The sequence below is a fragment of the Anomalospiza imberbis genome, chromosome 1, assembly GCF_031753505.1.
Source record: "Anomalospiza imberbis isolate Cuckoo-Finch-1a 21T00152 chromosome 1, ASM3175350v1, whole genome shotgun sequence".
NCBI lineage: Eukaryota > Metazoa > Chordata > Aves > Passeriformes > Viduidae > Anomalospiza > Anomalospiza imberbis.
The window spans coordinates 132,747,673-132,772,536 of record NC_089681.1 but is presented as its reverse complement, the minus strand read 5'-3'; the positions used below and the strand labels follow the sequence as shown (position 1 = coordinate 132,772,536).

The 24,864-nt window shown below is 36.6% G+C and overlaps 1 protein-coding gene across 1 annotated transcript in view; it reads right to left on the bottom strand.

Moving 5' to 3' along the window:
- Nucleotides 1-24,864, bottom strand: part of MALRD1 (MAM and LDL receptor class A domain containing 1) — a 236,655-nt gene that overhangs the window by 163,241 nt on the left and 48,550 nt on the right. Inside the window, exons 14-17 of the mRNA XM_068212566.1 lie at nt 15,022-15,174; nt 14,768-14,873; nt 13,138-13,505; nt 11,280-11,692 (exon numbers count right to left, since the gene is read on the bottom strand). Coding sequence (XP_068068667.1) covers nt 11,280-11,692; nt 13,138-13,505; nt 14,768-14,873; nt 15,022-15,174 — 1,040 coding nt within the window. The remainder of the gene's footprint in view (nt 1-11,279; nt 11,693-13,137; nt 13,506-14,767; nt 14,874-15,021; nt 15,175-24,864) is intronic.

Sequence of the window (24,864 nt, the reverse complement as noted above, 5' to 3'; positions counted from 1 at the left end):
TTATGAGGTGATGGAACTTTTGTAATTACAGACAAAGGACAAGATACAGAACTAAGCTTCAAATCTTCTTTTCTGTTAAGATATTTTCATCCAATGATCATGTCACAAGTCATGTCATAAGTCTTCACTGTAGAATGATTATTTTCAATCATGAATGAACATATTAATAATTTAATATGTCAATATAATAAGAATATGAATAATAATTTTTCAAGAAGTACATTAAAAGGGAAACTATTTTCCAAGAAAACACAATTCTTTCAGAAAAAATAAATATTAAAAAAAAGAAGAGAAATTTAGATTTTATTTTGAATTTTTGAGTAGCTATTTATTCACGTGAAATAAGATATTGACTGCTTTGATGAGTCCAAACATGGTGATTTATTCCTCCTTGGCTCTATTTCTCTGCTTCCTTAGCTGCCATCAAAGGAGTAGACACTGTGGACTTGAGATTATTTCCCCAATCTCTCATTTAGGTGTCACAAGTTGCATTGTTTACATGGCACTGAACTGTTCCTCTGTACCTTCCGCAAAATGGTTTGTCTTAGGAAAAAGAATGGATGCATGGGTTGTCACTGTCTTTTCCAGCTTTCCCTCTCTTGGGGGGAATGATTTAGGCAATCAGAGCTGTTATGTGATGCATGGACCCCTTCTAACCCCAAGAGCAATCACAAGTGGGGACCTGCCATCAGCTTCTGGAAAGATTATCAACACTGGGTCACCACATCATTTAAATCATACCCACTAAAAAGCTCAAGATCACACTGCCCTTCTTCAAAACTCATCAGCCCCTTTCTTTCATGACCATTGAAAATTAACTTTAGAAATTAATGTCTCAAGGCTTCAAAAGTTGAAATAAAGTCCTTTCACACAGATGTCCAAATGAATTGTTACCAGCATTCTTAAGGTTACACACATCAAATATGAAAAATCTTGTGTCAAATATTTGATGTTTTACAGTGGTTGGTTTTACAAGATATTGAAAAACACTAGTTCTAGTTCAGTAAAGCTCTTTATCACACTTGGCTGTAAGCTTGTGAACCCTCATGCTGATTTATGATGTTTTTCACAGCATTTCTCTAAAGTGCAGCGATGAATCACATTTCTATCCTGTTTTAGACTATTCAGTGATACTGGTGGGATTAATAACTACATATTCTGGGAGTCTTTATTTTCCTGTATTAAGGTCACAAAACTTCATTTAAGAGAAAAGATCCTGCTGTCACTCTGTAATATTAGCACTGGAAAAATTATTGCAGAAGTACTATATTGTCAGTGCATAAAAAATTCCGTGGTTTATAAAACCACTTGTTTAGCCTGCCCATTTGAGAAACATCTGTATAGCAATTATAATTATGAAACTATATTTAAACCACCTGAAGTTCATGGTCAGTTTTGACTTAATCTATAAGAATTACAAAATCTGCTTTCTTTTCTCCCAAACACAGTTTTCCTCAGATTTTATATGTAAATAAGTAAAACAAACGAACAAAAAACAGGTTTCTGGCTGAGTTACTATATCAAATACCTGGGACTTATGGCCCTGAAAGAAGTGTCCCACATTTACCAGGATGACTTGTTATGACCTGAGTATTTCTGTCCCTCCCTTTTGTACAGTGGAGCATACTGAGATATAAAGGGCTGCAGAAAGACATCCTCACATCTCTGTCTAGGGAAGTCTGCATTGGGCTGAATGGACAGACTTTTTCTGATCTATGCAGTGCTTACTGCAAAGGCAACTCTTCCATGCTGAGATAAGGAGCATCCTAAGAGGAGGCACTCACTGCTTTCTTTTCAATACTTGTGAATACACTTGTGGTAATAAACAGTGAATTATCTGTTCAGCAGCAAATGCTAGTGAGCAAAGGGATCACTATTAGACCTTCTGTCTAAAGATGTGGACCTTTCCTGACCCAAAGGACTTCTCCCGACTTAGTTATATAGTATTGCTGCTCCTACATCCACGCATACAGCCTTAACCTCCCAAAGTAAGAAAACAACATAGAGATATCACCAGAACATGTGGGTTGACATGAAATCCTGTTTTCATTACAGTTAATGAGAGTTTTGACACTTCAGTGGGAGTAGACTTCTACACTGTTTCTTAATTCTGCTATAAGCATACTCAAAAAAACAGAAAGATTGTTAAAATGTTTTTAAAACTCTCTGTTTGATACAAAGCATAGCACTATGGAAGGAAATTTAATTAAATCTTCAACAAAGTACAGCTTTCCTGTGATCATCCTGTTATATTTTCAAAGATCCAGTTAAGCCATGAGATAAAAGTCACTAACATTTTCCTCCTCCTTGAAAAGTTATCCAAATCTAATTTTCTTGTGGAGCAGTTGATGATAAGTAATATAGTAATATCAATAGGAAATATGAAACATAACTCTTAATTTTCAGGAAAACAAAACTACCATCTTACATGATGCCCCTTGAATTCAAATGGCCCAGCACAGTTTCTCAGTGGGCTGTGGATTCTGAAAGATGGTGAAAACTTTTCATTACTTCAGATTTTCCATATTTAAACCATGGGCAGAACTTGACAGTTCAGTAGAGAATAGAAAGGCTATTTTTACTTAATATGATTTCCTTTGAGCAGCCTGCATGTAAATAGGGACAAAAAAGGTAAAAAACACTCACCCCGGCCCCCTTGTGTTCTCCCCTCTCAAGAAAAAACAAATTACAAGTAAGTGACAGATTTGAAATTAAGAATATAATTTTCACTGGAAAGGGCATTATTAAAGATAGATTAGAAATTCTTATTCCTTGTCCCCTTTGTGCACATGTTGTGACTTGATGACATCATGACAAGTTTTCCACAGCATATCAATAAAACAATAGCACAAAGAATAAATTATTTCTATTGTTAGAGTGGATTATCTCTTTAGTATTCTGATAGCACTGAACAAAAAGCCAGTATCTTTCCCAAAGACCAGAACTAAGCCCAAAAATTTTTCTCTGAATGTTTATACAATGTATTTTCCCGATTTCTCATGTGATTTCCTTGTTTCCACAGTTTTCTATATTCTGAAATCCATTTATCAAAAATGGCAAAACCCTTGTTAAGGAATGACTTTAAAAAAACCTCACACTACTTATTTTTCAAATACACTGCATTGTATTACACACATTTTCAGCATGAAAATTCTGTATTTCACTTCATGCTGTACGTATTGAATATTCTTCACTATCAACACAAAGTTCACCACCAACCACAAGGGCTTAAGGTTATTTTTCACCCCTTCCCACAAGTGCCTTGGTTCCCACATTGTCCACTCTATGTGTATATTGTTTCTGACCTAGATTGTGGACTAGTTAGGAAGCCTGACCATGAATTGCCCAACCTAGAGTCTACACAAGTTCTGCATGAAGTATGAAAGAGATTGACATTTTGTTCCTGGCCCTCTACAGCCCCTTGAGGCTGGTCATGAGGATGGGGCATGGTGGAGACCTTAGGACCTACAAGTACAAGAATTAGAGCTTCCATACCAAAAGGCATTGACACTTCAACAGGACAGACTTGGACTAACCCACACGATTTGGCCTGACAGAGGAACCTCTGGTGCAGTTCAGCCACCCTGAAACCATCTCTGCACATCACACCTGCCAGGACACATTCTGAAAAGGCATGAGTGTTAAATACAGGTAAGACAGCAACTTTTTGGGGTTTGGGTATGTAATTTTTTTTGGTTGGTTGGTTGGGTTTCTTTCTTTTGTTTAAATAACTCCCAGAATTGTGTAGGCTTCATACAAAAAGTGTGGTTAGCCAGCTAAGGGAGGTGATTCTGCCACTCTGTCCAGCCTGGTGAGCCCACACCTGGAGTACTGCGTTCAGCTCTGGATTCCCCAGCATAAGTACCACATAGACCCGTAAGAGTAGGTCTAGAGGAGGGCCACAAAAACTGGTCAGCGTATTGGAACACCTGTTCTATGAAGCCAGCATGAAAGATTTGAATTTAGAGAAAGGAAGGATATGTGGAGACCTTATGGCAGCATTTCAATACTTAAAGCTGGCTCATAAGAAAGATGGAGAAAGACTTCTTTCCAAGAATTATACTGACAGGACAAGAGGCAATGATTTTAAATTGAAAGAGAAGAGATTTAGATTGGACATGAAGAAAGAAATTTTTTACAATGATGGTGAGAATTGTGCTGGTCAGGTTAGATGAGAATTTAAGCAACTTTTTATCTGGTGCAAGATGTCTCTTCTCATTCGAGTGCATTTGGATATTTAAAGGTCTATATTAGCCAATTAATAAAAACTTGCTCCAGAGCCAACTACATACAAAACTGTGCAGGTCTGCCCAAAACTACAGGTTGTACAATGCCACAGTGAAAACAAAATGAGAATAATTACTGTAAACACACCAGAAACCAACAGCACAATGTAAATGTAAAAACCACAGAGTATTGTACAATATGCAAAGAGGTATCAGGGATGAAAGAAGCCAACATACAGATCAGAAACAAAGAAGAATAGTCAGAAAAAGACTTACTGAGATGCAGCAAATATGTCTAGATATCCATTTAATTGAAGTACTATTGGAGGAGTAAGGTGGAACAAAAGTAAATGGCAACATTTAAAGGACAGGGAAAAAAAATAAGAAACAAAAAAGAATTCCTGAATACTAATCTCAGAAGATTATTAGGGGAAGTACAAAGGAGAAGAGTAGGAGAAGGAAGATGAGGAGTGATAAATTGAAAATTGAAACTGAAGCTGTTTTTTGAGTGGAAATCCATGCTCTCTAAACCTTTGTGTGTAAATTACTAGCAGGGAACAGATCAAAAGCAATAACATAAAAATGATCACAAGTAGGTATTAGACATGTAATAAATGTCTTAGAGAAGTCCTTCATAAGTTCAGAGCTGCTTCAACACCAGATTTTAATGAAAAATATTTATCTGACGAACTAAACAATGACAAACTCTAGTGGTATGTCAAAACATGCTGAAATGAGGCTGTGAAGAAGGAGGCAGGTAGACAATCGAATCAAGGCAGGAGGCTAACAGCACTTGACAATAATAAACCTGGTTCAATAAGGGCGAAAGTGACTGCAGAAAATCTGAAGTCACAGCTAGAATATCAAAAAGAGTAAGCCTCCCAACACACCAAAAGCTCTGTGCAGCAGAGTACCTCGCAGCACAAGTGCAGATGCGCAGTGGCAAGGTTGACCATCCACAGCTCAATGTGCCTCCCCATGGATTGCATCACCCACGGCAATGCCACATCCTGGCATGCAGTGGTTCCACCCAGACATGTGGTGTATGGCAGGTGGGAGGTCATAGCCTCATTATTATGCTTCTAGCCCTTAACAGACTTTTTTTCTGGTAATTTTCCAAGTTACTTATTGACTTCATTTGTAGTTTCTTGTACACAAAACATCCATCGCCAATGAGCCATCCAAAAATACTATTTCCTTTTGCTTAGATAGTTTTACATTATGATTTCACAGAATACCTCTTGTCTCTATTCACTAATAGAAAAATCACTAATGATCTTTCTCTACAAAGCTTTTCTAACACTGTTGATTAGACGTTTCTCTGCTAAATCTCCAGCAACTTTCTTTCTGAAAGGAACACAATTTACCCAAGTGTTCTAGAAAGGGTCAAACAGTTCCATTTTTTTTTCCAGTTTAATGTTCCAAAAGTAAGGGTAAATACACGATTACTTTGATTTGTTTTCTTTCTTCCTGTGCTTTCCACACTAGGAAATAATACTTTTCCTTGGGACAACAAAAAGTAATGCACACTCTTCCAGAGAAGTTGCAGGCAAAGAAGTTTGGTCAAGTTTGATCAGCTACAGGTTCTGGAATATACCAATGTAAATCCATAATTTCAATCTGATGCTTATCAATTAATGACTAGAGAAGACTGAAAAATTCACACAAGTCTACAAAACTATTGATGTTACAAACCCTATTAAAATATTCTCTCTGAGGGGCTGTGAAATGGGATACAAGATTTAAATTTGTAATTTCCATAGTTCTGATGCTTGTTTTGTAGGAAATGAAATTGTAATTGTTCTTACTTAAAAGATATTATAGCTAACAAAGAAGACTAGTGAGTCATTATCTTGTCTTAAATTGGTAAAAAAGGTATTTAGTTTACTACAAGTCCCCCTGTACTATTCACGTATGAAATGCAATTATCACCACTAGAAATGCATGAAAGAAAAACATTACATTCTGAAACCTTAAAAATTGCCACAGTCGACTTTTATTTGAAGCAGAACCACAAACCACTATAAAAATAGTTTTTAAAATGGAATTACACCAAAATTTCCATTTACCTCTAGAATTCTGAGTCTTTCAATACAGAAATGGCTGGTGGGGTGAAGGTGTTGATCCAATCCTCTCTTTCCTCAGAAAAGTAATCACAAGAAACAGCAAAAATTGCAGAAATAACTGAAGAGTGATTTTTGTGATGCTGTTTCACTTATTACACAGCATATCATCAGAATCCCCAAAGAACAACTGCTATCTCATCTCATCTCACTAAGGAGTGAAAAGGAAGAGTAGAGGGTGAAACAGCAGAACAGCCCATGCTATGGTAACCTAACCAGCTTAGTACCTTATGTACAACTTTCAGCACTTCCCATCTCTTTTGACAAGATGAATGACAAGAGCCTGGATGTAAAAGATGTATGCTCAATACCTATGTGTTTGATATGAAACTGATATGCCAAAGTAATAACAAAAACCATAACACAATACCTCTATATTCAAAAAAAAAAAAAAAAAGCACAACAGATAAAAATAAGAGTTGGAGAAAGAATGTTGTTTTATATTTGTGTTCACAGAATATAGGGCTATTCTATATTCATAGCAAAATGCATCATTCTAATTTTCAATCAATATTCTATTACTTTCTAAGTTAATACTTAATTGATAAAAAGATTGAAATTATTATAGTGGATTTTTTGTTTACTTTTCTCAACCACTTGCAAAATAAGAAAATTGTCAAATGCAATTTATATCTACGTAATTGCAGTGTTATTTTGCATTATTTATTTTCTTCAGATTTTGGACCTTATTTTTCACACTTAAATGGAGAAAGTTTTATATTTGAAGGGACAAGTAAGGTTTTATATATGATACTCAGAATACTAAAATGTTTAGTAATGAAACCAAATATAGCATTAATAGCTAACCATGGAGTTAAACATTGTACTTGCATTGTTAAATTTCGTAAGAGCCAATGAAGAAAATGCAAAACTGACCTTTATATAATCATCACAAAATGATGATAGACTCCCTAATGTACTACTTACATTTTGCAGTATCAAAGATCTATAACCATTTTGTTTACAGAGATAAATGTGTAATCTGCATGGGCAAAAAGGGAATAACTGTATTGGGGTAAAGATAACCATTCTTTTTTTAATAATATGTTTTACAATATAGTAAAGTTGCCCTAGGTCTCTTAAGACAGACTTGATAGTTATGTGATTTCTATCATGACAAAAAGGAGACTACAGTGCCCAAAAGGATTGAAATATGGAATTTTGCCATTTTTCACATATCATCTCTTCCTCTCTGTATCATCAGAAATATTATTAAATACAGCAAACTAAGAGAGTAAAATTTTTCTAAAATGTTAAAATAGAGTCTTTGCAACTTCTTCTGAGCAGAAACTATTTCAGATGTGGTTATTCTGAGGAAGATAAAAGCAAACACTATTCATCATCAATATGAGTAGGTTACCATGGACAGATTCTTATTTTACTACCTTTTCAAGTGTTTATCTAAAGAAAAGACATGTAAGTAAACTTCTCAGGATGAAAATAAATGCAGAATAAGTAAAGAGACAAGGTCACTCGACAGTGGGTTTTTTTCATGCTGAAACAAGTATCCCATATAATTAAAAGGAATAGTTTATAAGAAATTTATTTTTAACTTGAATTTTTCCCATTTAAAAAAATTGTATAATTTCTTGTAGATAATATCCTTTGCAGAGGAAGAGAAACTCTAAATCAATAAGGCTGCAAAATATTTATAAGCATGTGTATTTGGGACTATTTTTAACACTTCTCAGTAGTAGTATTTGACAGAGATTCTTAATTTTATCTCAGAAAACTGCATTCCTTTAGTTTAAACAGTTTAGCTCTGAATTTACCTTTTCCTCCTCCAGCTACTCCCATAGTTCTCAAGGATGTCACATTTAACATTCAGGTGGGAAACATCTGATGGAACGGCAACAAATATCACCATGGATTAATGGCAACCAGAACAAAGCTTTATTGACAAAGATTCTGAGGCTTATTGGGAGAGGGTGTGAGCCAAGGGAGTCTGCTGTTGCCTTTGGGTTTATGCCAGAGCATTCAATTAAAGGGCCCAGAGTTTCATACCTATAGAGTTCAAAACTTTCAAAAGAGAATCTGACTTTCAGGAGGTTCTCAAATGCCTTTTTTTGATGCTTTGAATTTTTGGCTGACAATTCCTCCTTTTCGTAGGAGTTGGTGCATAGGCACAATTATTTATATACTCCCAAAGCTGGCTTCTCATGCTTAGCAAATAAACTGAAAATGTCAATTTGAGGGATTTATTATTTATAGTGATTATATCTCAAAGTGGGGTCAACAAATGACCTATTTACATAGGGAGGAAAGAGGAAGAGGACACATCTCAGATGTATGATTATCTCACACATTTAGGAGAGAAAAAGCAAAACAAAGTCTGACTGACAAAGACTTGGACTATCTTTGGTCCTAGAGTCTAACATTTTCTATTCACTAGGAATCTCTGAATATCCTGTAAGAGCTGACAAGATGCTCTGGATAGAGACAGAGAAGATTATGAAGCCAAGACTTGTATTTTGACCAGAAAATGATTTAAAAGTTCTATCTTGTTTTCAGATGTTCATGGAAAAAAAAAAAAAATCAATTCTCAGGTGAATCTAGACATTTCATTTGAAGCATTGAGGTGACCTACAAGACCTTAAGCATGTGGTGTGAAAGCAGTGAAACTCTAAGTTTATGGGGTGTGGGGAACAGTTAGTAAATATAGAAACTACAGCTTTAATATGGTTACACAGCCTGAAGCCCCCCAAAACAAACCGAGAGGCTGTTCTAGCATAAATCTCAGTAGAAATACTTGAAATATAGCGTATTTAAACATTATACATTTAAAAGAAAGTTCAGATAGAAGAAGAAAGAGGGGAAAGAGATCAGCACTTGGCAACTTAGAAGAAATAGAACACAACTTGCTCTCTTCAAAACTTCTGAGTTTTGAAATGTTGTAGGTTGTGACACAGCAAACTCCATTATAAGATACACAATACACAATAATGAACATCAGATCTTGATCTCTTTCTTCAGAACAATCAAACTTATAGCTCATGCCCCACAAAAATGACTATGAGAAACAAAAATCAATCAAAATAATATAAGATCTTTGACATTCCCTGCACAGAACTGTGCACGTACAACAGAAAACGCTACAACACTAACACGTGAAAAACATTTCAGTTACTGAAGAGACCGACTGAACTCTCAGGAGGTCAAACACAGGACACAGAGGTTTAGAGTGATTTTAGATAAACCAATAAAGAAGGGAAGGGAAGGGAAGGGAAGGGAAGGGAAGGGAAGGGAAGGGAAGGGAAGGGAAGGGAAGGGAAGGGAAGGGAAGGGAAGGGAAGGGAAGGGAAGGGAAGGGAAGGGAAGGGAAGGGAAGGGAAGGGAAGGGAAGGGAAGGGAAGGGAAGGGAAGGGAAGGGAAGGGAAGGGAAGGGAAGGGAAGGGAAGGGAAGGGAAGGGAAGGGAAGGGAAGGGAAGGGAAGGGAAGGGAAGGGAAGGGAAGGGAAGGGAAGGGAAGGGAAGGGAAGGGAAGGGAAGGGAAGGGAAGGGAAGGGAAGGGAAGGGAAGGGAAGGGAAGGGAAGGGAAGGGAAGGGAAGGGAAGGGAAGGGAAGGGAAGGGAAGGGAAGGGAAGGGAAGGGAAGGGAAGGGAAGGGAAGGGAAGGGAAGGGAAGGGAAGGGAAGGGAAGGGAAGGGAAGGGAAGGGAAGGGAAGGGAAGGGAAGGGAAGGGAAGGGAAGGGAAGGGAAGGGAAGGGAAGGGAAGGGAAGGGAAGGGAAGGGAAGGGAAGGGAAGGGAAGGGAAGGGAAGGGAAGGGAAGGGAAGGGAAGGGAAGGGAAGGGAAGGGAAGGGAAGGGAAGGGAAGGGAAGGGAAGGGAAGGGAAGGGAAGGGAAGGGAAGGGAAGGGAAGGGAAGGGAAGGGAAGGGAAGGGAAGGGAAGGGAAGGGAAGGGAAGGGAAGGGAAGGGAAGGGAAGGGAAGGGAAGGGAAGGGAAGGGAAGGGAAGGGAAGGGAAGGGAAGGGAAGGGAAGGGAAGGGAAGGGAAGGGAAGGGAAGGGAAGGGAAGGGAAGGGAAGGGAAGGGAAGGGAAGGGAGCTTTGATAGCATTATATTTATATTCTTTTATATTTTTACAAAAGGTCTTGACAGAAAATGAACACTCCTTTCATGTGCCTCTTTGCATCCACAATAATATTAATGCCTTTTACTCCAAAGAGGATAGAACTTCTCTCTACTTAAAAAAAGTGTTTTGGGAAATAATAATGGACAATCTAAAGAAAATATTGCACCATATCAGATTTCAAATGAAGATTGAAGATGTTTCTTTTTATAATATGGTGCTGAGAGAAGGGTGGTAATTTTAGGACCAGTTGACAATCAAGAGAACCAATGTTTCCTCTAATAACCCTGCAGTATATCCCAACTGGAATAAACAGACCACACATAAACAAAGATAAATAATATATGCAATATTTAAAAGAGGAGACTATAAGTCAAGGTTTATAGCTGTAACTTTCTTTAATCATATCTTTCTCCAAGAAATTTTTTGACTCTTAGTCTAACCTGGCAGCCAAATATTTTGTATTGATATATTTTCTGGCATTATATAATTAAAAATTAATTTTTAACTCTTTAAAAATAAGGCAAAGCAGAGGATATTCTTTTGAACAGAATTAATGAATCAAACTATTTTGTAGTAGAATTGGATAAGATTTTTTTCACCAAATCCTTGAAAAACAAAACCAGTATCCATTTTAAATAACACATATTCAAAATATTAAAATTAAGTGGTTTGGGTGAAAAGTTAATGTAATCACAAGAACAAAAATATTTTACATATTTCCTCAAAAAACCCTACAAACATACTTCGAAGCAAAATTGATTAGACAGTTATAAATAGCTTTGAGATTGTGCAGTCATTTATATACACTCCGTGTTTTATGATGCAGCAAATAAACACTTCAAAACTTAGAAGGATCATACCTGAAATGGCTTAGAACTGCTGATGAAGAGTGTCTGTCTGATCCATCTGTTTTCTTGATTTCCAAACTTGTACCACAACAGCCATCCCTTAGCATTACTCACAGTTCTTTGGAAGACTGACAGCTTATAAACTTCTTTTCCAAACATATGATAATGGAAGCGGAAAACACAGGTTCCATAGCCAGAGGGGTTGAAGAGAGGACTAAGCAAAACTGCTTTATCTCGGAACTGGCGTGGCTCAGAGGACTCCAGGTAAAGGTAGTGTCCCCTGGCTGTGCCTGTCGTGTGATCCTTTAAAGGGCCTGTATTAACTGTGGGGGTTGGACCCCGTATTCTGATCCAGTCAAAGTCATCCTGCACCTCCTGCTCCCAATTGCACAGCCCATTTTCAAAGTTACACTGTAGTTCAGGGTCTGAAATGTAAAGACAACAGACTATCAAAAGTAGAAAAGCAGTATCAAAAGGGGATGGTGCTTTAAAATTTTTTTATCCTTGCAAATATTTATATCCAATATATATCTGTCAAATTGTACTTAATTTATTGAATAAACAGAACTGAGTAAAATTACCCATGTTATTAACTTTATGTATTATTGAAATTAAAGACTGTAAGGTTTTTTAACTGAAAGTGAACAGATCAAAGGAGTTAAAACTGAGGTTAATTGAATGAAATAAACCACACTGTACTGTCTTGTAGGTATGTGTGATAAATAATCTAATGTATTTTTGCTTAGCAGATGTAGTCCTAAAAACACATTGGGGTTTAGATCTTTATTATCCTAAAAAATATTAACACAATAATTTTATCAAGGCTAAATCAAAGCGTTTATAACACAACCGCACTTTTTTATTTGACTCCAAGGCAAAATGTATTAATTGCTTCTAATATAGAACAATAAAATGTGTCAGAGGTGGTGAACTTGCATTCAAACTTTGTATCTGCTTTTATTAAGCAGTAACTGACATTATAGCATTTTTTTTTTAAATTAAGCTGTTGCATTTAATGGTATTAAAAACTGCAACTCAAACCTTACCGTAGACCTTTAAATGGGTTATAAATAAGCTAGGCATTCCACAAATAGAAAAACTAAGATAAGCTGGAAAGCCTTCACTTTCTTTTAAATTTACAGCAGTTTTAAGTTGATATTCAGCAATTATTGCTGCAGAATGATATCACCTCGAGCATGTAAGGTGCCCCCCATTCTTAAACTGATTGTAATTTGCATAATTCAGTTACCTCAGGAAGTGATAAAGCAAAAGCTAGTTAATTTTATTTTATATTAATGTTGAGTTCTTAAAATTGATGAATGCATGCTTCAGGGGAAAAACCATCAACAGCACCCTTCAGCACTCAAGGTGAATGTCAAAAATGGGAACGACTCACAGCTTTCTACAGTATGTTCAAGTGCTTCCTTTGAAGGGGACAAATATGTTCAGCATGACTCCTATCTTTAGTATAGATATTTTAACCTTTTTTTGATAGGAAGAGTATAGGTCCTAAGAAGAGGTGGGACATACACTCCTCTCAGTCCATCAGATTTTCTGTACTTCGGTCAGTAAAATCAAGGATAGCACCTTGACTTTACATCCTCCCTTTTAATATAAATTTGTGACAAATGTTTGTGTTTTACACAAGATAAAGAAATGGAGTTGCTTTGGATAAAGGAGATAGAATTCCATTTACCCTCTGTTTAACTCATCATATGCACTTAAGTTTAAAAATATCATTCTGTTCTATGTCTAACGATACTGAGTGGATCATTACTGGCTGTAGCAATTCTGTGCTGTTTCAGTTCAGGGGTGAATTGGCAAGTCAATTTTTGTGTGGTGTTAGTAAGCAATAGTGGAGCGTACTCACCACAGCTGTCTTCATCCGATCCATCCCCACAGTCATCCACAAGATCACAGACCAATAAACTGTCAATACAAGCTTTTGTGTGTCTGCACCAAAAGTGATTTGGACCTTCACAAATTAATGCTGGAGGTGGGAGAGCACAGTTTTCAAATCTAATATCATCAATTGCTGAGACACCTTCATAAACACCCAGACTGATTTTATCCAGTGAAAATTGGAAAGGATGTGGAAGGCGTCCAAGCTGAATGACTGCCTTCAGCCATTGATTTCCCTCGTTGTAATATGTCCTCCAAAGGACAGTAGGCTGTTCCAGCCCATCCACAAGCAATTGCAGCTCTGCTGCCCCAACTGACTGTCCATAATTGTAATACCTAAAATGATAAAATAAGAATGTTAAGTGGGCAAATGATGAAAATGGACCACATCAGTTACAATGACCCCTATCTTTTCTGTTGTCTCTCTGTGATATATAGGAAGTCCACAGGGCCTGTAAGTCAATCCATTTTCTGAATGATGGTAGGATAGGCTGCTATATCAGTCTAGGCCTCATCTCAGGAATTGAAGATTTTGAGAGAAGAAGCATACTTCATTAAATTGAAACCCAGAACTGAACAGACACATTTTCTTTTATAGTCAGCAACAAACCCCACTCACTCAGAGGCATAATTTATTTTTATAAATTTAATTCAGTACATGATTGCAAAGTATCAAGAAGGAAAACCAGAACACCTACCGAATGCATAAGTATGCTTTCTATCTACATAAGTTTTTGTTAATATGTTGCCTTCTAAGCCTTCAGCATTTAAAACTGACAAATACTTCGGCTGGCAGTTGTACAACAAAACTGGGAGCAGAAGTACATATACAACCAACAACTTGTAATACCCAACTTCAAGTCATGAATCTTGGATAAAAAACAGTTCCACTTCCTATGGCAGATGTACTTCATATCACTGAGACAAACTGCACTTAATAACATCAAGGTCAGGCCAAACTTTATTTAAACAGTAACACCAGTTTGGCCTAGTTAACAAGTTATCAAAGCTATATTTTTTCTTCCTATCTTTTACAAGTTTGCACAAAGACTGAGACAAGACAATTACTGAAAACGTTTGGATTTGATTGTTGTGTGGATTTCAGTTGTGGGGTTTTGTTGGTTTGGTTTTTTTCTGTGTATATGAAAAATTAAGTGGAAGTAAAGAACCAATTCTGACACTGGAACTCCTACTTAATAATAATCACATCTAATTTTGAATACTCAAGATGACTCAAGGACCTGTTAGATTTTTCAATGCTTTCCTTTTCTTGAAAAAAAAAAAATCACATTTTCAATTTTACTTAACCAAAGAATTGTTAGCAAAAGGACTGTGGTATTTGCCCATGTATATACAGGCACAATCCTTTACTATAATTTTGCTCCGAGCCTGACAACATCATGTCATGTTTCACTTCTTTTCTGCAAGTGTTCCATCTTATATCTGTATTGCTCACAATGAAGACTATATGCTGACAGAATAAAATTAAATAAATACTTCAGGGAAAGATGTATCTATTGCAAACTATAACCTCAATTTCAGTCCAAGAGAAGCAATGTGAGATAATTCAGGAATTTTAAATGTAATGTATTTCATACCAAAAGGACAGTGTGCAATTTGATCCTGTCTGCCTGAACTTTGGGCTTCGTAGCCGAGCTATTTGTAAAATGCTGCTGCTGCTCTTCAGAATGAACATAAAATGACCTGTTAAAATACAACAAAAAACAACATTTCAGGCTAAAGAAATAAAGGGTTTATAAAGGTTTTTACAGCACTCATGGCCTCTGCTTAAAATCTGGTTAAGAACAGATTTATCTGTTCCACTTCTGTTTCTAGGCCTGGCTTGTCTTACCTTCAGGTTTGTTATAGGTGTGATCCCGTGGAGGAGCTTGCTTCTGAAATGCAGGTGGAAGAGCATGGCTGGAGCTTCTTACCCAGTCAAATTCATCTGCATTTACAGCTTCAATCCAACCACAGCTCTCTCTTTCAAAGTCACACACAGCAGCTGGAATAAAGAGAAAGATATTTCATTTTTATATACAACATTACTAAAAAAGCTTTGCAGTATGAAAAGTAAATAAAATGTTTCTAATAAGTCATCAATATTCTAGAAGTAAGTCTAGGAAAGGGGTGTGGAGAGGCAGAGTGGCTTCATACCAGACCTGAGGTATTTGCTTAGTGACAGCTGAGTAAAAGAGCAGCCACAGAGGAACAGCCAAGCCATTGCTATGTGCACTGTTCTCAGTGAAACAGATCCTTCTTTCTTGGGGTGCTTCAGCCAAAGCACTCAGAGCAGGTGAGGAGGTGCTGAAAACAAACCTCACAGTCCTCCATGTATGGAGCAAGAACATTGGGCACACAAAGCAGCAACAAACCTTCTGCAGGATCTTTTTTGTTGTTGGAGCCAGAAATTAAATCCCTATTTTCCTAAATGCTAACAAGTAAGTTAATGGTAAAAAAATTTCCTCTAATTAGAATAAAGTTAAATATCAGGCATTAATGAGACACTATGATATTGGTAATCCCTGCAACACAAACTACTGAAGTGAAAAAGATCTGCAAAGCATATTCAGCTGCATTCATCAATTCTTCAATTAAAAGAGCAGTGATATTTTAGAAAATGTATATATTACAAATAAAGGGAAAAAATGAGTTGAAGGGTGTAATTTATGAATGAATGTAAATTAACATAGACTCATGGAATGGTGTGGGTTTGAAGGGACCTTAAAGATCTTTTAGTTCCAGCCCCCTTGCCATAGGCAGGGTCACCTCTCCCCAGACCAGGCTGCTCAGAGCCCCATCCAACCAGGCCTGGAACACTTCCAGGGATGGGCTAGTCACAGCTTTTCCAGGCAACCTGTTTCACTGACTCACTACTCCCACAGTAAAGAACTCCTTTTCATCAGGTTTTTCTCTCCGTTATTTTATAAAAATCTTCATTAAATCACAAAACAATATTTTTTTTGTGCAAATATAAGAGGCTTTAAATGGAAAACATTAAGGGAATTAAAGACTTTAAGAAATAATTTATTAATCATATACATAGAATAAATAAAGCAAATATTCAGGCATGACTTTCAGAATTCTGCCATTATTTTATAACTCTTATTACAGCTTTCAGTAGTCATATTATGCTATGGTCATAGTATGGTATGTAGAATATGCACATATTAGAATCATATGAAGTCCCCTGAAGAATAAGATTACATTAGTATTTATTTACGGAAAACATGGGAGGTTTTTTCTATTTGCTGTGTTTGATTTTGTTTGTTTTCCTCTTTAGAAACTATGTTACACTAGTTATACATAATTTTTAGAAATAATGAAAATTACTAATGAGGCATGCTAGTAATATAGATAGCTGTAGCTTCTAAAAAGAGAAGGTTTTTTAAATTATTGACAGATAAAAGGCCACAGTTAGCTTAAAAAATTCTACAAATATGGAAGAACAAATAATGTTTAAGAAATCCAATAAAATATATGTTTTCTCTACATATGGTGTATGTGGGTCAGAAATGCCTACCATAAAATGATGCAAATCAAATGTGACTAAAATCATAAGGAAGGAATTTTTTGACAGAAAGTTTTGATAGAATAAAATGAAGAAAAAATATATCTGCAAATATTCAAGGATCTAAGAGTGAGAGAAATTACTGAAACTCCCCAGAGAGAATATAATGAAAAAGGAATATGGACAGCTATTTTTGATTTGCTTTTTACTCAATTGAAGAAACCATCACATATTCCCAGGAGAACAGCCACAAAGTATATGACAGACCTTGGACACAGATGGTTACACCAAATGAGGCAAATAAACAAGATAAAACTGTTAAGTCTGAGCCCAGACTTCTTGCATCTGTAACTTGTAACACAGACAAAACAGAGAAGAAAGGATTCACTAGACCATTCAGCTTAAGCATGAATGAGTACAGTGAGATAAAATAACTCTGAAACCTTCAACTAAATCTCAACCAACTATTTAACACTTAGGGAAAATACAATACAGAAAGCTGGTAGAGCCTGGGTGAAATGCAATTGGATCTTGATGCTTGATAACACTTCAATTATCTAATTGTCTTGTCCCATAACTTCTTTGATTGGCACTTCCATTTCAGACAGATTATTCAGAAGAAAAGTCCCTTGATTGGGCACTTTTGCTCTTTCTCTCACAGTGAACTCAAGAATCTAATCTGCCTTCTCTCCCAAGACTTTTGGTTTTGCTTTTCTCCTATTCTTTTTTTTTTTTGTTCTGACAGGCTGTGTATATACTCTAATCATCACGTGAGCCTGTGCACTCTGCCAGGGCTGTCTGCTCTTCACGTGCTGATGAATTTATAGCTAGTGTTTCTTAAGCTTGTTTGGTCATCTTCACTATGTTTTTACATTTAACTTACCAAAATTTGTCATCTTTTCTATATTTTTAATTTAAAATATACTTCAACCATTGTTTGATGCTGCTTAACCCCTAGTGGTATCCAAATGTATGAATACATTTTTCTTTGCTGCCCCTTTCAGCATTGTTTCTAACGAGCTCCCTCCCTAGTCAAGAAGGAATCAGTGATCCTGTGAGCATCCATTTCAGAGTGGTTGGCTTTGCTGATGCTTTGAGAAAGCTGCCTTTACATCTTTAACAGATTCAGCGTTCTCTGAACTGACTTGTTACCACAAAACCCTAGATTTCTTTCTGATTTTGTGCTCTTATGAAAAGTACTTTTTCCCTTTCTGACTTGAGGAGTTTTATTCTAAGGCCTTTACAAATCAGATGTGCAGTTTCTCTGTTAGCTGAGTGATGCCTAACATGAATTTAAGAAACAGTCTTGCTCAGAACAGTATTTTAAAAACAAGTGTTTAAGATATTAACATTTCTTCAAGAATGGAAGTTCATAAATCTCTACAACCCTCAAAATCTTTCCTTGTATTTCAGCTCATGTAAGTTTATACAGAATGCACCGTAAATAAAAAAACCAGGTGAAGAGATAACATGACCATTAATGGATTTTAATATTTTCCTTTATTTAAAACATATTTCTAAACCTTCTAATATGCCAATAAACTTTAAACTAATTTTCAATCAGTAATTTTAAGATAAATTTAGGAATTTTTACTAGATGGCAAAGGTAAAATCATCAGTTCTAGGAACAAGGTTAACTCTGGACACAGTCATCTTAAACTATTTTAAGTCTCTTTATAATGCAAACACACGGAAACACACATCTGCCTTCCCACTCGTATGTTTTCTATCCCAGCTACTATTTCCTAATTTCATTATATTTACTCTATCAAATAACACCATAGTTTGCAGTTGCAGTGGCCCAATTTCTACAGTGACAAACTGAATAGAGAACAGTTAAAAAATAACTGCAAAAGTTCATCAGCAAGAAGCAATGCTAACTAGAACAAACAAACAATCAAAAGACAAAAAGCAAGGCACTACTTGAAGATTAAAGAAGTCTGATCTTTACAAAATCCAAGGCAGAGTACCCCCTTCCCTCAATTTTTATCTCCAAATAATAATTGCTACTAATTTGAAAAAAAAACCACCAACCTCCTCAAAAAAAAAATAGAAAAAAAACCTAACAAAACACACATAAAAACCTTCAAAAACTAAAAAATGAAACAAAAAAATCCACACCTAAACATAAAGGTTTAAAACAAATAGATACAGTAGTTGCCTCCACAGATGGCTACAGGAACAAAGTACTCCAGAACATTTTCTTTTGCTAAATTCTGTTTGGAAATCCATTTCAATAGCCATGAAATTGCAACAGACTTCTTTGTGATTTCAGTCATGTGGGCTTTTTAGTACTAGACAGACATGATCTGAACATAACACAGAGGTGTATATCACTTGTGAAATGAGAACTAGCTTTGCTTGTAAGGAAGGTAAAACATGCAGATTAAAAAGATTCTGCTATAAATAAATCTTGTGATATTACTGTGCACCTACATTTTTAACAACTAACTGCACTAAATGCCTCCTAACTTAGCTGTAGGACTTACAAAGATTGAGATTTTTACGGGGGAAAATAAAATTCTAAAAAAAAAAAAAAAAATTATAAAACTGAAGGGAAAGTTCCTGTTTTTACTGAGCCATGCAAAAATAAGGCCCAGTGGTCACTATTCAGGTCGTCTTGTTATTCACCCTGTTTTCTCTGCCACCAAAACTCATCCAATATTTATCAAAGTGCATAATTTGCTGGAAACCAAATAAGAGTAACTATGCAAAGAGACATAGGTTTTGCACAAAAAAATACTATGCAGATATTTGCTAAATGAAGTATACAAGTTACACTTATGACTTCTGGGTTCTGTAGAAATTCTGAATGTGTGTGTGGTTTCTGTTGGAAAAATGCCCTTGTTCTTTCCTCAATGCTCTTCCACAGCTTACTTCCTGTTTTACCTATTACACAACTGCTCTTCTGTGACCCCTTATCTCAGTCCTAGTATCACTGGAAAATTGGAAATCCTCACTCTCTTACCTCATTCCCCCAAGCAGGTGCCTGCTCCAGGTCCTCTCATGTAGTCTCAGCTCTGTCACTTAACAACCACATTTTATACTGATCTCTCCCAAAATATCACTGCTCCACATTTGTATTCTTCATTCCCATTCTCTCCTTGTTTTATTCTCTCTTACCAGACATTTAATCTTCTATTATTTTTCTCTCTTTTGACACTTTGATCAGCTGGTTCCAGAGCAGCCAAGGTCCCTCCTGCCCTGGCTTCTTCCAGCCCCGTGGTTACTTCTCTCCTACACCAGCAAGCTCAAGCAATGCAGCCTTTGCAGCCATTTCTTGCCCACTGTCAAAGGTGTTTTTCTATCTCTGTAGATGGGATTTCAGTCCCATCCCTTCCCCATTTAACTTTAATGAGCTGATTCTTATGCAGTTATCTAGACACTTCCAGTATTGGTACCTTCTCCAATTTACAAGCTGGCAATCTTTTCACTCCTTGAACTTAAGCCCATCTTTCTGATCTGGCTGTTGTTTCCGGTCTCACCTTTAAAAATTAATGATTTGCCTGGCTGAAATAGAGTAGCAAGCATATGAGACAGACATTTTGTTTTGCAATATTTTACTCTAAAAATGAGATTTAGGAAGAGTTACTGTGTAATTAGAGGAGAAATGTTATGCTTTGCCAAGATTAGTAATGGGAAATATGAGGAATTTTTCTTATTATACTGAGGAGATTTTTATCATTCATATGAAGGTAACCATTAGAAACCAAATAATATTTATCTTTAAACAATTATGCCACTAAAGTAGTTTTTAAGAACCAATACGTGCATCCTTCTCTTTACTTGCCTTCTAACTCAAATTAAGGTACGTAAAACTGTGTACAAATGTATGGATTATATGCAGTTTATGAAGTACTTAATTTAAGGCTAGTCTTAGCATGCTTGTGCTGCCCTAAATTTTACACCATAGAAATAACAACTATTAAATGCATCTTTCATTTAGACATAAACAGAAAACAATACCATGTGTTTATGTGTGCTGGTTTGGGCTGGGGTGAAATTAATTTTCTTCACAGTAGCTGATAAAGGGCTATATTTTGGATTTGTGCTGGAAACAGTGTTGACTATTCAAGGATATTTTAATTATTGCTGAGCAATGTTTATATAGAGCCAAGGCTTTTCCTGCTCCCAACACTGCCCCACCAGAAAGGAGGTTGGGAATGCAGAAAAAGCTGTGAAGAGACACATCCAGAATGGCTGACCCCAACTGAACAAAGGGATAGCCTACATCCTGTGGTGCCATGCTCAGCAGTACACTAGTGGGAGATGTTCCATGTGATGGTGTTGATCTTCCCAAGTCACTAATGTCTAATGGGGCCCTGCTCCCCTGAGGATGTCTGAACACCTGCCTGCCCACAGGGTGAATGAAATCCTTGTTCTTCTTTGCTTGTGTGCATGGTTTTTGCTTTCCTTATTAAACTGTCTTTATCTTGACCCTTGAGTTTTCTCACCTTTATTCATCCAATTCTCTCTCAGATCCCACATGGGGAGTGAGTCAGCAGCTATGTGGGGCTGAGCTGTGGGTTCAACCATGTCCCAGTCCTTTCTGGCACATGTGGCTTGAAGGGTTTGAGATAATGATAAGTGTGACTGGAATGTGTTGGATCAAATCTACAGCTTGTATTGATTTTTAGACATTAATTGGCACACGCCTGTGCTTGCCATGGGGTCTGCTTTCCTGACTGTTCATTAGAGCCTGGTGCTCATTTTTGGCTGCTTCTTGCTTTAACTGCTTGTTGCACTGCTTATCTCCTTACTCTACTGTGCCTGGGAGCATTTTGATAACAACACATGTGATGTACCTGCTGGCAGATGGCCAGGTCACTGCTGCTGCTGTGCTGGAAGGAACAGGCTGGAACTCCAGTGTGGACTTGAGTCAAAGGGACTGTGATCTGCAGATGAGGCCACATGAGACTGGGACTCCCTGGGGTGGCTGTGGCTGAGAATAAGCCCATGCCAGAGCAGGTACATCTTGAAGTATCTGTGGCCGTGGTTTTGTCTGTGTGGCAGCAAAAGATCTATGGCTCTGGGTGAGTCAGTGCTGCAAAAGGCGTGCCTCGATACATAAGTGACTGTGCACGAGGTTAGGTTGGAGCACCTCAAAGCATGTGACCATGGATAAAACTGTAAAAATATGCTGTATTTTATATAAAATTATATTATTCCTTATTTATTTTATATAGAAACCCATGTAATTATTCCTGAAAATCCACACCATAAGTAGACAGAGAAAAAGAAAAGAACAGACACAAAAGACAGAGCATAAGGGAGAAATTAGCAAAGGTCAGACAGAATATCAAGAACACAATTATGTTACCAGATTGCTTTTCAACCTGATCTTATTCCTATTCCATCAACATAATTCTTAGGGTGCAAAAGTGAGCATTTAGACTACACCAAAGGCATAGGATGTAGACCATAGAAGTCAGGTTGCACATTCATCTTCCAGAGAACAATCACACGACGTGATAGGTATGTTAAGTCACTGCTGTAAATCTGCAGTTTGAAAATGGCTGTCTCTGCCTTAATGCATAGAAGTCAAATATAAGAAGTATAAAAGCTTTATGGCCATAGTAAATTCTTCATCTGTAGAAGAAAAGCTGTGATCTAATAGTCAGGGGTAGCAGCACTCAAGAGAGAAAATATTTTGTCAGTCTCAGAAGTGGTTATCTTCAACTGATTTCTTCAAGACCTGACAGAAAAAAGGTACTCATTTGAGTGGAAGTGAAAATCAAGAGATGTCTCAAGGATTGATATTGGGAGTTTAAAAAATGGAGACCTGGCTTATTCAGTGGGTGTAGTGGACCCAAGCATCTAACTAAATAATCTTGCTGGAATTTAAGATTATAAGATTTAAATGAAACATAGTTTGAAAGACATTTTAAGCCCATGTAAGATACTTGCCTGGTTCTCATACAAAGAGGAAAACACTAACAAGGTCAAGGTGCATGCAATCACTATTAGATGGAACACCATGGAAAAAATGTTAAGGTTGATGAAAGCAACAATGTAGTTGGAAGAGATGGAAAAAAAAATTGTACTTAGCAAAGTTCAGAAATAAGAAAAATTGAGAAACACAAAATGCTTGCATCCAAGAGCAGAAACATGCAAAGAAAATATAGAAAGTAATGACGCACTACATAAGCATGAAGATGATGAAATACTATTTGAAAAGAATTATAGGAGCTATTCTAGTGCTGCAGACTACCAGATTAATGTGCTGAAAGGCAAGTTTATTGCTTGGAAACAGTCAACTTGCCAAACTACTTGCAGTGTCCTTTGTGTACCTACATTCAGCTTCCCACATTACAAGCTGTAGTGCTAGCACACATTGAGCCAGCTCAGCAATAACAATGATTTATAAGTCAGCCATATACTTAGAGCAAAGATCACCATAAATTCAATGGTTCCAAAGTTTAACCTTTAGCATGGCATTGTTAATGTATTGTCTTGACAAATGAGACTTGGGCATAATAAAAGAGTCTTCAGTCATATAATTAGAGGAAAAAGAAAACAAAATCAGTTGCCATATAGGCTACTTTTAATTAAGGCTGGTCTAGGACTGCTTGAACATCTAGCTGGATACTTGTCTTCAGCCAAAGGTACAATGTTGAAATGGAAACAAAGGCTGAATAGTTAAAAGGAAATTTAAATGGCCACAAAAACCAGATCTTAATTTTCTTGATTAAAAGTTACCACTTCACAGCTATCCTAGTGCAGGCAAAGTTGCATGCAGCTAAATCTATTTAGAAAATTTTTTAATTAAACTATTGATTTGGAAGTGTAATTATTTTGTCAGAGAACAAATACCCTGCACCTGAATTTAAAGAGGGTGATGGGAGAAAAATCCAGACTATCATAACCCAATGCTGCATAAGGTATGTAATCATAAGTAAAGTAGAAAAACATCAAGTAAATTAAAAATTGAGTGTTTTAATATTAATAACATGGACAGTGAAGCAGTAAAGCTGTAAAGACTCTTCTCAGTTGTGCCCAGTGAAATTAGAAGAATCAACAGACACTTGTTTTACTCCAAGGGTGATCAAACACTGGAACAGGGTGTCCTGGCAGGATGGGTAGTCTCCACTCTCATAGGTATTCAGAACCTAACTCTGTCAAGCTCAGGGCATTCGGCTCTGGTGGCCCTGCTTCAAGCAGGGTGGTGTTTAACCACTAAGTAATCTTCAAATATGACTTCCAACCTCAGCTGTGCTACAGTAACATCAGAATTTTCTTTACTCTGGCCCACAAGAGGAAAGATATTCTGCTTCATGAACACTCAATAGTCATTTCTGATTTTATCTAGGCATACTTATCTAGTAAAAAAAATGCAATTTTGTATGTCAAAGTTCTGTATATTTTGGATAGCAGTCTTTCTAAACACTTAAAACCCTCAATACCAGTGCTCTAGCTGAAGAAGATTCAATGCTAAAATTGAAGAGAAATTGCATAGAAGCTGTAATTATTTCATTTACCTGCTAATAGTCAAATAGATCTTTGTTTACCTGAGCAACAACTCTCAAATTTCCAACTAAAAACCATAAAATGTGAACAGTGAAATTGGATTATATTAGCGCGTCTAAAGTTTATGTTCTTAGATGCATAACAGGGCACAGAAAATATTTTGAGGGTCTTGTCTACAATATTTCTGTCATTTGTGTTGAATGTGCTAGAAAGCATCATGCTCTATTTTTAAAAAGAAAACTTGTATTAAATAAGTCTCGTGGCAACTCCTTTTGAAAATGCATCACAAGTTCTAAAGCAAAGCTGATGGTTCAAAGCAAGAGACTCATTTTCAAAAGTGCAAAGTATAACTGTGATTTCTTATGCAAAGCAGGAAACAGAATGAATTAAAAAGACTTTTGAAGCTGCATATTAGAGACCTTGAAACAGCTCCAAGCTTCCTGCTGACTGTACATTGGAGAGGGATTCTGAGATGCATCACCTCCCACTACTTTCCCACGTGTTTGTTTCCATGCAGAGAAAGCCCAGGCATGTGACCCAGACAGGAGTCACAGCTCATCCAAACAGAAGTCACTGACTCAGCTTAAATTGTATCTGTGACCAGGCTTTGTGGTACAGCTGTGGCATCTTCACATCAAAAGTAGGTATATAAAACATACAATTTAAATGCAAGTCTGTGACCAGTGCATTAGAATTATAAAATTAAATATTATTTTT